Below are 18086 nucleotides of genomic sequence, written 5' to 3' on the forward strand. Positions count from 1 at the left end.
CAAATTTTGGAATGATTGGTGCAGAGCTGAGTAGAAAGGGCTCATGAGTTTTCCAAGAGGAAGAAATCTCAGTTCACTATTCATAGATGACAAGTAGACTAGTAGATGAGAAGACCGATAAAGGATTATGATGGCCAAAGTGGGAAGAAATGTCAAATAGCAGTGAGTTGTTCTAATTAAACATAAATGGTGAGTACCACTAACAGGCTAAAGGCCATAGCAACCATGATCATTCTGTTATTATCAAGCTGAAGAAGGCAAAATATCTTCTAAAAGAATGGGTACAATCTGAAATTTTATAGGTACATGGCTTGAGAAGGGAGGTTAAACTTTTTCAAATTTTTAAAATAGTAGCTTATTTAGGAAGAAATCAGATACTGTGTTTAAGGCTATGAGAGAATATATGGAGACGCAAAAGCCAGAAGATGAACCCAGGCTTTCCGATAATGTTGACTTCTGCCTTGAGGGAACCATGTTTCTTCATGGGAACTGGGACTTTTAGTTATGAGTCAGAGTACAAAGTAATAGGCCAGAAGATTAAGTAGACTAGAACATACAGTCCTGGGTTTAACCAAAACAACAAGCTTTGTGAGAGTTGAGTGCCGTCAGAATCCCTAAGCATGTTAGAATAGCCGATTTACTTTGGGGCTGCCTGAGACTAACGGTTTAAGTCGAAGTAAATACAGTTGTTTTGAGATTGGATGATTTCTCTACTTTGTTAGCAGAGGAAATGGAAAGGTGAGCCATGATTTTTTTCTCCCATAGCCAAAATTATGATGAAGGTTACATTGTATGGCAAATCTGTGAAGATGAACTTTGATGAGCAAATATCAGCTCTTTGGTATTCTCTGAAAAATCATTCACGAACCCAGTAGAAGAGAATGTAACAAAATGTAACGCTCAAAGGCAAATTTTTAAAACTGAGGTTTTCATCAGGGAATAATAGTACTCAGAAGCACGCATTTTTATTTCTAAGTATGAATATGTTTGTAGATTCAGTGTCAACTTTCCCAACTTTTATTTTGGAGTTGGTGTTCTTTGATTATTACTTGAACTTAGTAAGGAAACTGACTTTAACATTATTAATTATTAAAATAAAACATTGTTTTGAGAAAGTGTGTTTCCCTATAAGGTTGAGATTAATACCATAAAAATTCCTATTTTTGAGTTTTAATAAAGATATTAAATCATCCAGGGGAAAAGATTATGTACACTCTGTGAATGTGAATATGGTTAAATGAGTATTGATGGGAGCAATGTTTTAATAAAAATATGATGCTTATGAATGGTACACTATTTCACTAAAAATATATATCCATGTTTTATAACAAACTAGCCTCAGTTACTTAATCACTTGAAAAAAATAGATTTTAGGATTTTGATTTCTTGATTTTTATTGCATCAGGAGTCTCAATTTTATAGAATGTGGATTTTCTTAGGTGTTGTAATCCTTATTTGGTTCATTTTCTTTAAAATTCAAAAGAAAAACCACATTTGACTTTGACATTTATTGTCACAACTTTTAGTGGAGAAAAATTTGGGGGTGATACTAACTAAAAGTAGAATTCATAAAATGTGCTTAACACTTTTTATAGCATCTACCTGGGAACTGAACTTACTTATTTTAAATAACATCACTTCTCTATGAGGAGAAGTTCATGCCATTATGATTAATTTTGTAGAGGTGGACAGAAAATGAACAACAGCAAAGTAATAGCATGCGAACTTTTCATGTTGTGATTTGACTGATGTTGCTGTAGTAAATTATGTGTGTGTGTCAATGTGCGCCACCAATAATGAGATCGGTTTGAAAATATATTGCTATATAACTGAATTAAATCAAAATGAAAAATTTTACAGTGATTGTTAAATGCCAAATTGAACTGATCTCATTAAATGTGAAATTCAAGTATATTTATACTGTGGCCTAAATTTTAATACATGGAAATAATGAGATATGACCAGAATAGTTGGAAAAAGTTACTATTCTTAAAGCAGTTTTTTAATTTCACAGTTTAGGTCTATTTTCTGCAGTTGGGTGAAATAGCTTAGGACGTGAGTATGCAGTGTGTAATATCTCTCAGTTAACAGAGGAAGAAAAACGTACACTGTCCTGTGCTGCTCCGTGCAGATATCTTCCTGTGATACTTACCTCAGGTTGCTACCTTTATGTGCAAGTGGACGTTCACAAAGAAGAAAAAGTTCATTAAGCACTTTGAGAAAGACGCAGCTGCATGTAGTAAATACAGATGGAGCCCTGTTTTATGTGGGGCTCCTAACTGAAAACAGACTTTAATTCTGTTCTTGGAATACCCATAATTGAACTTTCCATCTGTGATTGTGTGTTTCTGCTGCAGAGGCCAACTGTCACCTCATCGTAGGCATTGATTTACTTATTACTGCTGTGAGTGTAGTTTAGCACGTTCTCCGTGAAGGAGGAAGAGCCAGTCTGCATTGCTGTGGCTTCCTATGGAAATACACGCCCTGAGTGATACTGTGCCTCTCTCTTCCTCGGAGAATTCCAAGTGGGGCCTTCTGCCAATCAAGGAAATAAGCCAGCCCCTCCTGGCTCCTACACACCGTCTAGTTTCTCTTTAGATACCACAGGTGCTAATATAGTTTTCATAATCCTGTCCATTATTATAACTATATTCAAAAAGCTTCATTGAGATATAAATTTATATATAAAAAATTACACATTTAATATACACATTTTGATGAGTTTGGACATATGCATACATCTGTGATGCCATCACCACCATCAAGTTACTAAACTTATCCATCACCTCCAAAATGTCCTTTTGTTCTTTTGTAGGTTTTTTTTTCTTGAAAAAAAAAAAAAGTTGCTTTAGAGTGACAAATAATGTGCTTCTCACTATAGCAACCTGATACCAAAACATAAATTAATTTTTATGCTTATACAAATACCTAACACAAATTAATCTATAGTTGCATACTCTTCTAAACATCACAGAAAACTAGTGTATAATAACAGCTGGAATGTTCAGAGCTGTGTGTGCCTTTGAAAAATGCATTGTGATGTTTGGATGTTTAATCAGAGAAAAGATCATATATTGCGATGTCCTATGACATTTTTAAAGACGAAAGTGTGGGAAAAGAGCATCGGTATTATTCAGTATTATCAACAGTCATCCCTTTTGGCAGAAACATTTTAAACGTTATCAAAATTTCCCATAATTAGGTGAAATTGGGTAGAATCTCATTTCAAGTTGAACTGATTGAGCTACAATGCTCTTTAAAGTTGTTTTTTTTTCTTTTTTTTCCCCGAATTCAAATGGATTACATAATTTGAGAAATTTTCCCTTTCTTTGTCTTATTTTGAGCTTCTAAAATACTATGTTCTTTTGCGGTAAATTGTGTGGTTGGGAATACAAAACAGTTACCTTTCTAACCCATGGACTGGGAGGCAAACTCCTTTCATTCCCGTAATTTCTTTGTAATATAAAATTTAAATGTGATGTTAAATCTAAGTTGTTTTTTCAGATTTCTTCTTGTTCTGCCTTCAGCCAACATGGAAAATAAATAGCTGATTTACCCAACAACAAAAAAATCCTACTTTTTAGGTTTGTTTTGGTTTCATTCACCAAAACAGCAATTTCCTGCTTTGGAGAATAAGAGATTGTTATTCTTATTTGAATCAGCAAATCAAGCTCCCTGCTTAAACAGGGAAGACAGGCTCATTGCCATGGCTGACTGGGACCAGGAATTTGAAAAGGACCTGGAGGGGCGTGTGTTACAAACTCAGACTCTGCATACCCCCATCCCGCTTCACTGATTACTACCTCCAAACAATGCTTGAGAAGAAACTTGAGAAGAACCTCAAGACTACTCCCATCACCCTCCCTTCCCTTTGTAGAAAAGGGAGCGGGACACTTTGTTGAGAAAGTCCCCAGTAGAACGATTTCCGTGTTGACAGTTCCTAATGCAATGAAGAGAACCTGAGAACTGAACCCAAGTGAAGCCCTCACCTACCGAGAAATGGGGAAGGACTAAAAACACTAAATAAATCAATAAGCAGCACAAGGCTAGCCAAACAAACGTCTTGCTTTTTTCTGTGATCTGTCATAAAAACATTTTTGCTGAGCAATCTGGTTACTACTAAATTATCATCACAACAGAAGACAGATTCCAAGGGTGGAGGTATTTGGAAAAGCACCCAAGAGGGGTTGTCTTGCAACCATATAAAGCTTCTGAGGAAACTCCTTCACTGTGCTTTCTTCCAGCTTCTGTGACATCCTAGAATGTTAAAGCTGAGGGGACATTAGAGTGATGGATGTGATGTCTAATTGGACTGGCTACTTATTTGCCATTAGAAATATTGCAAAGGACTTTAATAGTAAAATGCAAAGACATTATTTAGCATGTGATTTGATGTCGGGTTAGGTGATGTACAAAGAAATTTAATCAGGCATTTCAAAGGAAAGAGCTACTCTCTGCTCTCGCCTTCTGGCGAAATTAGTTTCCATAATCCTAATAAAGTAAAATGTGGCAGCAACAATCTCTAACTACAACCTCATTTCCCATGATCAGAGGTATTCTTGAAGTTTCTCTCTGTGCTAATATGTCAAAGCATACTAAAGAAGTTACAGCCAATGCAGAAATATGAATAATAGATCTTAAAGATATACACTAAGCAAATGAGTGTTTATAGTACATGTTCTGATTTTTAATAGGTCTAAGAAATTTGAGAAGGCGATCAAATGGTAAATTACTTCAAAAACCATATTGAGGATAGAGTTTCAGATGCTGCTGGTGACGCAAACATTTGAATTTCTACAAAGGTCTTAGAAGACTTAACTTTTTTTCTAGAGGTCTAGGACAACCAATTGCCCTGCATGGACGTGGGACTTGTAGGTACCACAGGAGTCTGGGAGCTGGACTTCAAAGTTTGATGTTGAGGAGGATGTAATAAGGGGCATGTAATGGCAGCCCTTGACAAAAATTTTTATACAGGTGGTTGACATGCTTAGTAAATACATCCTGGCATCAGTTCCCCCACCCGACCTTCTAATCAACAAATCAGTCAATCAATCAGTGTCTGTCATGAGCTAACACTGAGTTAGATTCTAGAGATACTGAGATGCCTTGAGGGGGTCAGAAATGCAAACACATCATTCAACACAGTGAGATAAATCCACAAAGATGTGTGGCCAACAGAGGCAGAGAGAAGGTGGACTCCTCTTTAGGTAGACCATATGGGAGGGGAGTATTTAAGAAATAAATCACCTGTAATCACAGCACTCTGGGAGGCTGAGGCAGGCGGATCATGAGGTCAAGAGATGGAGACCATCCTGGCCAACACGGTGAAACCCCATCTCTACTAAAAATACAAAAATTAGGTGGGTGTCGTGGCGTGCATCTGTAGTCCCAGCTACTTGGGACGCTGAGGCAGGAGAATTGCTTGAACCCAGGAGGCGGAGGTTGCAGTGAGCCGAGATCGTGCTACTGCACTCCAGCCTGGCGACAGAGCGAGACTCCTCTTAAAAAAAAAAAAGAATTCACAAAGGGAAACCTTCCTGAATTGGGTCTTGAATAATGAGTAGGAGTTCCACCTGCTTTCTCAAAGTAGGGTCACTGGACCACATGCATCAGAATCACTCCCAGAGCTCATGAAAAATGTCCTTGGGCTTCAACCCAGACCTAGAGATTAAGAATTTCTGGGGAAGGAGCTTTATAAATTTCAGGGCCACCATCCCAGGGCCTAAGGTAGGTCAAGGCATTGCTGGTAGTAACTCTTTTACCTTTCTTCACTGTTGTCCATTGCTCTCTCCTTGACTTTCAAAGCACACTTTGATTCCACACCTAATAATTAACTTGCAGGGATAGTGTAAATATTTTTTAAAACTTCTTATTTAAATATTAAATATTACATGGCCAGCAGCCTGTTGTTGTGGCCATGTGCCTTCATATGATACTCTTGTTCCCTGGTGTGTACACTAATAACTGGGAGTCCCCATTTGCTCATGTATCAGGGTGTGCTGCATTGGACCAGGGTCCTGGGGGCCCCCTCCATGCTAAATACTGACACTGTAGTTACTCGTCTTAGGACAGTCCTAAGGCTGAAAGGAGGCAAGGTTGGGAGGTTGGAGGAGCTCCTGGGAGTCTCAGAAAATCCCCTATTTACCAGCCAGCATGGAGATATTTCCATGTTTTAATAACTAAGACAGTACCAGCATACCAGCTGAATATTTCCACCACGTCCACAATCAAACAAAGGACGAGACAAGAACCCAAAGAGTTCAGCATGGTGTTCATGTTCTTCATATATTGAGGGCTTAAGCATATCTTAGGAGTAAAAGCACAGACTGATTGAGGGTGTTGGAGGGTATGTACTAGCTGTGTACTTAACATTTTTAATGAACTTATTTTTAATTGACAAATAACAAGTGTATATTCATGGGGCACAGTGTGAAGTTTTGATCTACGTATACGTTGTAGAGAAGGTCAACCAAGCTGATTAACCCATCCACCACCTCACCAACTTAACACTGTTTTGCGGCGAGGATGTTAAAGATCTATTCTTTTAGCAATTTTGAAATATGCACAATATGTTATCAACAACCACGGTCACCAAGCCATGCAAGAGTTCACTAAAACTTATCCCTTCACTCTGAGACTTTGTACCCTTTAATCAACAGCTCCTCTTCCCGCCTTCCTCCCCCACCCCACCCTCCAGCCTCTAAATTTTGGTTTGTAAGAACTGTGCTAAATACAATTACTTTTATTTTCTTTCAAGTTGATAGTCACCTTTATCGTAGCCTGGTTACAGCACTTGTATTAATCCTAACTGTATTCTTTGCATTAATCCTGACTGCATCATTTGCATTTTGGGGCCCATCAGAATACATTCCTAATTCTCTAGAGCTTGGTTTGCCTTGGTTTTCATCCTCTCTTTGGGCCTTAATGTTTATCTTCTCTGAGGCCTGAGTTTGGGCAATCTGTCGACCCCAGAGATCAGTGGAAAGTCCCAGGCACATGAAACCTAGTCATGCATGCTCTTCCCTGAGCCCCAGCGGGAGTCCTGGGCCTCCTGAGCAGCCCATGGATGTTCCACACAGTGCTGGGTCTCCACCGACTGCTGCCAGCAAGGCCAGCAGCATGTGGACCCTGCTGAGTGCTGTCTCGACTCCCTCCCGCCTCCTCACTGGCTTCCCTCTGAGCTTACCCAAGTATGAGATTAGCTCTTCAGACGCCTTGTGGATGGAGGCAAGATGTAAACAGACACACGAGGCTGGGACACATATTTTGTAAAATGCTTCTTCACACCAATTCATGACGTATATTAACTAGGTCAACACATCTGAAATTCTAACGTGTATGGGAACCACCTGGCCATTGGTTAAAGAGCAGATTTGGATTGGGTGGGTGGTGGGGAGGGGCTGAGGTTCTCCATTGCTAGCAGGTTCCCAGGAGATGCCATCGCTGCGGGTTCACCAGCTCACTTTGAATAGACTGGACCAGGCCACTAAATGTTGGGGACAGTCATACCGATTAGTTTTTTACCTACGCAGTTTATATTACAGACAAATGCGTTCATTTGGAAACATTTTTTAAAGAGCTTTGTCGTATCTCTTTGCTTTTCAGAGGTAGCTTTTTAAAAGTCACTCAGCTTTGCAGCGTGTGTTTCCTGTGTAGGGGAAGATGCAGAAACGCAAACCATTAGGAGGTTAAGCAGTTTGCTCAGTGAGTCTCTAAGCGCAGATCTCTAAATATTCCTGCAGTCCAGGGACCACACCTCGCCTCACACTAGGTAGCACCAAGCCCCTCTGAGCCTCGGCTGGCGTGTCCCACTGCAGGGAGCCAACGGGGCTGGGGGAGGCTGAACTGAACTTAGGCTCTGAGTGGGAGACAGGAGATGAAGTGATAAAAAATGAACTTAAAATAAAAATTAAAAAGCATACCAAGAACCCCATGTGAAATGAAGGCTCTTAAAACTGTCTGCGGCGGGAAGAAATCAAAGAGTTTTATTGGGTGATGAAGAAACACTGTAAACTTCAAGCGAAAACATTCCAAGGTTTGGACTTGTGTTATGAAAGGGAAATTTTACAAAGTAAGACTCATTTTAATGAAACGAACATGAGGAGCTGTGATTCCATTTGAAGCTGGTTGACACACACATGCACTCACGCTCTCAATTTCTTAGTAGCCTCACTGCACAGTTTTTGAAATGCTCAGGTGCTATTCCGGTGACGGAATCCCAAGAAGGCAAAGCATCCCTTGATGTATAGTTTTTAGATATACTTTTACGCAAAGTGCTATAAATACTTCTATGCCCTGTAAGGCGATATTTCTCCACCTCAGCCTGAGTCTCTTCTACTTGCCTCCATTTTAATGGAGGAATTAAATCACTTTCAATTAGTAAATTTTGGCCAAGAAGCAAGGCAGAAAGCTTTCAGGCAGAGGACCAGAGACATGGTTGGGAATGCTGGATTTTTTATTTGTTGCCCTCCCAGGATGCCCCGTAGATCATTTTTGGAGGGAGGTTTTATGGTTCTCAGGGCCGGTTACCTTGGCCTCATTTCCACACATGTATCTCTGGGTGGAGGATAAGGAGGAGGCAGTGATTTGCTAGATAGTCCATCCTGGATAGGATCAAAGACTTGCTTGTCGGGGGGAGGAAGAGAGATTCCAGTGTTGTTACAATTGCTCCAAACTGTGACCAGAGGGAGCCTGGCTGGTAAGAAGGCCTCAGAACAAAGGCCAGAGTGACCGGAGGCGACAGAGGAAGTGGGTCCCCACCCTTTTAGTACTTTACAATCCCTGGGGTGTGGGTGGATTAAAAAACACCGGTATTCTGGCCCCACACAAGACCCAGTTTATCAGAATCTTTAGGGGAGGACCCAGGCATTAATAGTGTCCAACATCCCCAGGTGGTTGAAAGCCACATACTAGAACTTAGAAGAGTTTGGATAACAAAAGCAGGTGGGGTGGTGGGGCGGCAGGGTGAGCAACGGGAGTTTGAGAGGGTAAGAAAGAGCGGCCTCAAGTCAGAGGGCTCAGCGTTTTCTCTGTGGGGAGGACAGGTAAGGTGGCAGTGGGAAGAAAATAACAATATCAGACTCATTATAAGGTGTCAGCACATCCAACAGGTATAAGATGGGGGAAAATAAAATCTGTGTTATCGAACTACTCACTGTGGCCTCCTAGGTAGGTGAAGGTTCTTAATTTGTTCATTTTAAGTGGTTTTTTAAAAAATTGATGGAAGAATAGAGAAGAGCAAAAATTTGTAATATTATGTAGCTGGGACCCACAGCCTGGACCCCGATCGTGGCTGGTAGATGTTAGGGGTTGGCCACCCCATCTTACAGCTCTGTCCTCTGCCACCAGGCTCAAGTGTTGATCTTTTCAAACCTCCTCTGCTCCAAACATATCACCCTTTCTATAACAAGGGAGCATATCAGGATAAGAAAACTTGGAAGTATATTTATAAAAAGTTTTGATGTCAGTAAGGAATAGCCTAAAGGAGTAAATTTGACCATCCTGGGCTCCACATGATCTTTTCTTGTTAGCAGAGGCTGTTAAATGTGGTAGCAGCTGGGCGCGGTGGCTCACAACTGTAATCCCAGCACTTTGGGAGGCTGAGGCGGGTGGATCACGAGGTCAGGAGTTCAAGATCAGCCTGGCCAAGATGGTGAAACCCCGTCTCTACTAAAAATACAAAAAAAAATTAGCCAGGTGTGGTGGCGGGCGCCTGTAATCCCAGCTACTCAGGAGGCTGAGGCAGAGAACTGCTTGAACTTGGGAGATGGAGCTTGCAGTGAGCCAAGATTGCGCCACTGCACTCCAACCTGGGCAACAGAGCGAGACTCCATATGAAAAAAAAAAAAAAAAAAAAAGGGGTGGCATGCTTTCTCTTATGATACAGCTCGATATATAGTATAATAACATAAAGTAAAATTATCCGTGCATCTTCATGTGATGGATGATCCAGCTAGCCTTTCCTAAATCCACACCTTAACTTCAGGCCCTTGCTTGGTCTGTGTCCTTGGAAGGTCCCATTGACTTGGCTTCCGAGTGAAGCGCTGTGCACATAATCGTGGGCGCGTCGAGAGGCTTTGGATTTCCTGGCGGGGTTATTTTCTCAGGTGATTGATTCTACCTGATGTCATCAGCAGCCTGGGGAGGATCCGCTTGCTGAGTTCTGAGCACAGGTGTACACTTTCCCTTTCTGGGTTGGGTCAGTCAGATTCTGTCTTGCCTTGTGCCATGCCAGTCCCCACAGACCATGAAACAGGCTGTGCTTTGTGAGAATTCCTTTTATTACCCAGGACTTCAGGGTTTTCTCGCTTCGTGCATGGAGAGTTTGAGTGTGTGCTGAGGTTGAAGGGGAATAGATTTACTTTACAAACAATCTCTAAAAGTATCTTCTATGCTCAGGCAAGAAAATGTTTTCATATTTCTTCTGAAAATTCATCTCTTTGTATTCTTTTAGGATTTATTCATTTTTCTCTCTCCCATTAGAAACCTAATCAGAGTTTAATAAAGTCATTATAAATTGTTATAATTTTGTTTAGGTATTTCCAGAACTTAGGTTAAGATGGCCAAAAATTGTTCATCTTGGCATCTCCATGAGCAGGAATACGAAAAGCTGCTATTCAGGGTGCACGACCTAGTATCCTCTGCTAGCAAGAAAAGACTGTGTGGAGCCCAGGATGGTCAGATTTATTCCAATAGGCTATTCTTTTTGACACTGAACTTTCAAAATTTAAATACACTTTCAAGTTTTCTTATCCTGATAACCCCCTTGTTGTAGAAAGGCCAGGTGGGTGATATATTCAGAGCTGAGGAGGTTTGAAAAGATCAATGCTTGAGCCTGGCAGTAGAGGACAGAGCTGTAGGACAGGGTGGCCAACCTCTAATGTCTACCTGCCACCATCAGAGTCCAGGCTGTGGGTCACAGCTACAAATTATTACAAATATTTGCTCTCCTCCATTCTTCTGTCTGGCCTGTCTGCAACAGTTTTAAAAATAACCAGGAATGCCCTATATATTATGTTATGAACACAATTTTCTGTAGCAACTGTAATCCCAAAATGCATGGCCGTTGATACGGCTAGCCATCAGCTATGTAAATTCAGGGCTGTGGATATGAGCCACCGTGGCAGGGATGCATCTGAGATGGCCCCTAGGGCAGCCTGGCTTTTCAGGGGTGCAGCCTGATGACAGAGTGTTCTCACAGTGAAAGTGCCATTCCAGAAAGCACTGTTTTCGTCATCACGCATTGCTTCACCAAGCACTTTAGAACCTTACCCTCTGTTCGGTGCTGGGGAAACAAAGGAGAAGAGAAGGGTCCATATGCCAGTGGGCAGACAGGCATATTGAGAACACTGCAGTAACACGGAAAATGGTGGTGGTATTGTCCAGAGGAGGACCTTTATGATCTTTTAAGGTCAAATCTGTTTTATTAGTTGATTTTTATTGAATGAAAATGAAAGAAGGATTAGACAATGTTGTTCAATTGAATTAATTTCCCTTTCAGTTATTCCGCCACTTTCAGGAAAAGTAGGGTTTTGATGTAGTACTGGGACAGGTCTGTAGCGTAGGGCGAGAACGCACTCATGCCCAGGTAGCTGGCACACACCTGTGGACCAATGCCGCCCTCCTGTTCAAATCTAGATCTTATGGCAGTAAATGTAATGGTTAACGGAGAAAAGAGGATAAATTGCTTACTTAAAATTGCTTAAATAATCAAAACTGTCATGCAAGCGATGAATACTGAACTCTTAAAGCAGTACTTTGCAAAAGGAGAAAAAGAGTTTGCAAGAATTGAGCTGATAGTTCTAATTATGTTCTTGCCCTCAAACCTACTAATTAGAATGGTCCTTCTCCAAAACACATTTCAGAAAATCAGAGTATGAAGCATGGTGTTATCTAGAATTGTCTCCAAATTATTTTGATTTTGCACTGCCATTAGTAAAAAATTTTAAAGCGCACCCCAATATAGTTATTTATAAATTATGTACATTGATAACCACTACATGCACTTTATTTTATTTTTGAGATGGAGTCTTTCTCTGTTGCCAAGGCTGGAGTGCAGTGGCATAATCCTGACTCATGGCAACCTCTGCCTCCAGGGTTCAGGTGATTCTCCTGCCTCAGCCTCCTGATAGCTGGGACTACAGGTGTGCACCACCAGGCCCAGCTAATTTTTGTGTTTTTGGTAGAGATGGGATTTCACTATGTTGGCCGGGCTGGTCTCGAACTCCTGACCTTGTGATCTGCCCACCTCGGCCTCCCAAAGTGTTGAGATTACAGGCATGAGCCACTGCGCCTGGCTGCACTTTTATTTTTATAAATAACATTTAACATGTCAGAGATACTTTTATATGTGTCCAATTGTATCAACATATTTTAAAAAACATATGTAAAATTAAAATGTTAAAAGAATGGTGTCTTAGCTTGGGCTGCTATAGCAAATTATTCTGGACTGGGTGGTTTAAACAACAAACATTTATTTCTCACAGTTCTGGGGGCTGAGAAGTCCCAAATCAGGCTGTTGGCAGATCCAGGGCCTGGCGAGGGCCTGTTACTAGTGTGTAGTGGCCTTCTCCTCATAAAGAGTGAGCAAACTTTCATGCTGGTTCTTATAAGGGCACTAATCCCATTCATGAGGACTCTCCAATCATGACCTAGTCGCTTCAGAAGGCCCTACCTTTTAATAGCATCACCATGAGGGTTAGGATTTTAATATATGAATTTGTGTGTGTATATTGGGCGGGGGATACATTCAATCCATAAGAAATGGAATAAATTGAAATGAGTTCTAGCATGTCCTTGATACCCTCCAAAGGACTACTATGGACACTCCCTGGGTACGTATGCCCCACTTACGAGACCAGTCTAGGAAGCCAGACAGAGTGGAGAGAGATGAGCTGTGTTTTGAATACTTGGGCAACTGGACTACATAGGCTTTCTTCCCTGCGTCATTCTACATCCGGATAAATTATTATAAAAGGAATTGGTAAATAGTTCCAAAGGAATCCATATGCAAATACAGAAATTTTTTAAGTGAATTTGCATGAAAGAGGTCCTTAGGTTCATCCCAGCCATCGATGTGAATTCAGCAGAGGAACATAGTCACTGACATGGTTTTCATCCCATTAACTGGGGATGGTCAGGATTGGGTCAGAAACTTCATGCTTAAGAGCACTGGTCCTGTGCTGTTTAATTGGTAGAAGACATACTTCATTTTTGTACAACAAATAAGATGTATCTATACACTTGAACTTTCTATTTTAGCAGCTTCTAGGCATAACTTAGAAATACAAAGTAAAAACGTTTCATATTTTTGGTTGCCGTCCTGGAAAGAAAAGGAGAAATACAGCTTCCGTCCTGGAAAGAACAGGAGAAATACAACTTCTGTTTGTTGGAAACTCTTCAGTTCAAAGTTCCTCTAGATGTCAGTATTACATAGGGAAATGAAAACATAACAGCCTTTGGCAGTGAATAAAGGCCTTCTTACATTATTTAAATAGAAAAACATATGTGATATATAATTACTAAACAAAAAAGCAGCCTCACTTGGAAGCTGGCTTCTTATATTCCTCAATACTGACAGCTTCTCCTGTTGGTCAAGTCCGACTCCGAACTCAAAGAATATTGGCCCAGCATGTGGACTTTTCCACCTGATACTCAGGTGGCTTCAGAGGCAAATGTGGATCTATCAGTGCTCCACGGAGTCTTACAGCCAGCTGCTCAATTTTATATACTTTGATGGGCTGAAATTGACTGATACATACCAGTTTTCATTATTAAATCCACGTATGCTTATATCATTGCGTTCATGCCACACAGAATAAACCCAGAAGCACAATGTCTATTGATACACCAGAGTTTTCATTTCAAAAGGGAAGAATAAAGGGACAGTTATAAAACATCTTAAACACAATTTGTTAAACTGTCTTATTCAACTAATTTGGATATATACTTTCAAAATTGGACTTAAATTCTCTGTCTTCTTTTCTTTTTTTGCTTCTCTTCCATGTTAATTGTAATCTTTTGACAAATATTTATCTCTTCACTCTGCTAATTTGTTTTTGATTTATGACCTTCTCTCTCAATCATTTTTCTTTTCTCCTGTGGTGCCAACTATGTAGTAGATCTCAATAAATATGAATCATGTAACTTGGCTGTAGTCTTTCTATATTTTATACTGTCTTTCTATCTACCCAGAAAGACAGTATAGTGTGGTAGTTAGGTGCACAGGCTGAAGTAGACAGCTGGGTTAGAATCCTAGCTCTACCATTTCTAAACTTTATAACCTTTGGAAATTACCTAACTTCATTTATACAATGGGGCTAATAGTATCTATCTTAAAGGGCTGTTAGGAGCAGTAACCAGGTAAACAAAGTGCTTAAAAGAGTGACTGGTACATAGTGTGTGTGCACAATACATGGTAGCCATCACCACTACCACCATCATTACCATGATCACCACCATCACCACTACAACCACTATCACCACTACAGTCACCACCATCACCACTACCACTACCACCATTGCCACCACCACCACCAGCACTACCACTACCACCACCATCATGGCCACCACCATCATTACCACTACCACCATGACTACCACCACAACCACCACTACTACCACCACCACCACTACCACCATCACCACCACCACCACTACCACCATCATGATCACCACCATCATGACCACTACCATCATCATCATCATCACCATCATCACTACATACTGGTCTCTGAAGTAATCGCCAGGAAGTCAAAGATGAACCAGTCTTTGCCCACTAGAAGTCCACAATCTCATGGGAAATTGACCGGAAAAAAGGCTTAAAAGTGTTATAAGGAATACCAGGGTTAGGGCTATGTGCTGCGTTTTGTGCAAGCACAGAGGAGGGAGCAGTCGGCTTTGCTTGAAGCAGCAGCAGCCCATTTTCCCTGCAGAGGGAAAAGCAGGCAAGTGCCATCTCTGGACTTTCACTTACAGAGAAACTTTAAGAGAAAGAGAAACTCTGAAGCTCTCACTTCCAGCCTTGGCTTTCCACAGGTTTACTAAACATGCCTTCATGTTGTAAGTTCACCATCTGAAAAACGGAAATACTCTGAATCCATGGAGCTGCCCCCTGAATTGTTTAAAAGCACATTTGTGGCCAGACGTGGTGGCTCACACCTGTAATCCCAGCACTTTGGGAGGCCGAGGCAGGCGGATCACCTGAGGTCAGGAGTTCAAGACCAGCCTGGCAAACGTGGCAAAACCCCGTCTCTACTGAAAATACAAAAAATTAGCCGGGCACGGTGGTACATGCCTGTAGTTCCAGCTACTCAGGAGGCTGAGGCAGGAGAATCGCCTGAACCTGGGAGGTGGAGGTTGCAGTGAGCCAAGATCGCGCCACTGCACTCCAGCCTGGGCGACAAGAGCGAAATTCCATCTAAAAAAAAAAAAGAAAGAAAGAAAGCAAGCAAGCACATTTGCAGTTTGTCTTGATATCTGTGCTCTGAACTTCCATGGTGTTTCATGCTTGCAAATCAGCCGAAGGCAAATTATGTTGTGTTTCAAAGGGGAAATAAATACTGTTTTTGGACATCCACACAATGTCATTAATTTATAATGCATAACTTTAGGAGTTGTGATAATTTGGGTGGAGTGGGTTAATGTTTCCCTTTTATATGGGGTACATTAGCTAACAGTTTGCTCAACTAATTCAGAGACTCCAGGACTGTGAGAAGAATGTTTACCCTCTTAGGAAAAAGGCCATCTGTTCTAAGCACTGTAAAGGTTCCATTTATAAAGCTGACTTTCATCTCCTACTCTCTGGTTTACAGAGCCCATTCACATGTATCCTTTCATTTCTATTTGATTTATATGTAAACCATATCAAGACAATTTAAACAGAAGTCAAGGGTGATGTACACATTATTATATCCTTTCATCTATTCATGAAGATGGGCTTTTTCCCATAATGACAGTTTTACAGAATTTCTTTGAAAATAGTGAGTTCATTTCAGATACTGTAGTCTATATGGCTTTCATTAATTCAGACAGCTCTGCCCTCTACCATTACTATTAATTTTACTGTTTTTTTTTCTATGTTTGAATCGTATAATATAGTAGTTTTCACTCTGGGGTAATGGGTGATTTTGCTCCCCATTTATGGATCTCTGGAGACGTTTTTGGTCATCACAACTGGGAGGGAGGGTGCTACTGGCATCTGGTGGATAGAGGCCAGTGATGCTGCTATTCTGTAATGCTCATGACATTCCCCACCACACAGAATTATCCCCCGCAAGTGTCAGGAGTGCTGAGGTTGAAAAGCCCAGATGTGATATGTAACTTCAGTTACTCAATTGTGCCTCCACAGGCGAAGGAGGTGTGGTCAAACGCCGACCTGACGGAAAGGATGCCTGTCAAAAGCAAAAGGACATCAGCCCTTGCAGGTAACATCTTTAGAAAACTAGATAGTTATGAATAAAGAAAGTCCTGTTATAAAAGTCCTGTTGTTATTCAGAGGAAGTTGCACATTCATAAAGCCCTGTGTAGGAAGAAGTGATGTTTGTATTTTAAAAAAAATACCCCCTACACCCACTTTTTTTTTTTTTTTTTTGCTTGTCTTTGGGTCTTACTACTTACAAACAAGAAAATCTTTTGGAACCCAATTGGTCATATTTCCTTCCACTTTGCTTTTAAAAGCTTATATCTGCTGATAAAAAGAAACCTGGATAAAGATGCCAGTATAGAAAGCCAAAATTATACTGATCACCTACATTCTCCATTAAAATATTTTGTGTCCTATGGTGGCTTCTAGAGAGATCTACCCAGAAGAATCAGCTCTCCTCTGAGAAAGAAAAGGTTAATAAACTCAACAAGAAAAATGCTGAGAAGACCAATGCCTCTCTAGTTCATAGAAGTTTTGCCATATTTCATACAAAAAGACAAGACAAAGTAGAAGATTTTGCTCCAAGAAATTCTATAGATCCAAGAGAATATAGATGGAACAGACATTTCAAGCACAGAGAGCCTGAATAGACAGGAAAGTGATAGTGCTGTGAATGAAAAACAAGCCACTGTGGATAAAAACGGACATCCAGTGTTCGAAGAAGAGAAAACGGGTTTAATTATAAGGAAGATGCTAGTGGAAGAGAAGCTGAGAAGAAAAGAGAACTGGCAACTGTACATGAGACAGTGCTGGTGGACCAATGTCCACATAAAAATCAATACATATATCAGACTAATGGTGACCAATTTCCTGAAAGGTAGGGTTACAGCATTGCATATCCACAGCAATGCTTTCTGTAGATCTATGTGCCGTTGCAGTTTAAGGCCTTATTAAAAGGATAAATGAAGAGAGTTTTGAAGCTATGATTTATAATTCAGTTTTCCAGCTTACATGAATTTTTCATGGCCACATTTTCTTGCCATTATTTTTTCTTCTTGCCTGTAATATTTTCAGGCATTTTATTATTTTCTATGTTTTCTACCAACTGGTAGATGATGATTAATAGTGCCCACAGGAATCAGTATTTTTTAAAGATCAAGTAAAACATTTTTATTTTTAGCAATACAGAACATATCCTTCCTAAGGACAAGAATTAAATAATGATTAGATTTATCTGTAATTTAAAAACCTAAATCTGAGAAAGCTTACCTACTCCATTATAAATAATAATTTTCCCAAATATAGTGAGGATGAAATATAGTGAGGATGAAGTAAGATGTAGATTATTGAATGACTTTCTTTCTCAACTACACAGTTTCACATGTAGATTAAGGTAATATTGTAGCCAATTAAAATGAACTAAAAGTTATGAGTAATCACATATCACAGTATCTATTTGGAACCAAAAGTATCAAAACACTTGTGTGGTCTTTTTTAGGGATTTAAAACATAATTCTCACTTCATTTTTTAATAATGTATCTGAAACCTCATCTTGGAGAAATTTAATTTTCCAAGAATTAAGCATAAATACTAATGATTGCTAAGAAAGAAACTTTATCACTGCCAGATGCGTTCAGTAAGTTCGAGAGCTGCTGAGAAATGGAAATTAGGTCAATTCTTCCACTGATAATCGTTGAGTCTTACTGCCCTTAAGATTCAGAG

At 40.3% G+C, this 18086-nt stretch overlaps 1 protein-coding gene across 6 annotated transcripts in view; it reads left to right on the plus strand.

The window, feature by feature from the left end:
- MYLK4 (myosin light chain kinase family member 4) overlaps nucleotides 1-18086 on the plus strand; it is a 106951-nt gene that overhangs the window by 60774 nt on the left and 28091 nt on the right. For all 6 annotated transcript variants that reach the window (XM_065544509.2, XM_074038940.1, XM_005554168.5 and 3 more), the window contains one exon: nucleotides 16349-16424. In XM_065544509.2, the coding sequence (XP_065400581.1) occupies nucleotides 16349-16424 (76 nt within the window). The remainder of the gene's footprint in view (nucleotides 1-16348; nucleotides 16425-18086) is intronic.

Source organism: Macaca fascicularis, chromosome 4 (genome assembly GCF_037993035.2).
Source record: "Macaca fascicularis isolate 582-1 chromosome 4, T2T-MFA8v1.1".
Lineage (NCBI taxonomy): Eukaryota > Metazoa > Chordata > Mammalia > Primates > Cercopithecidae > Macaca > Macaca fascicularis.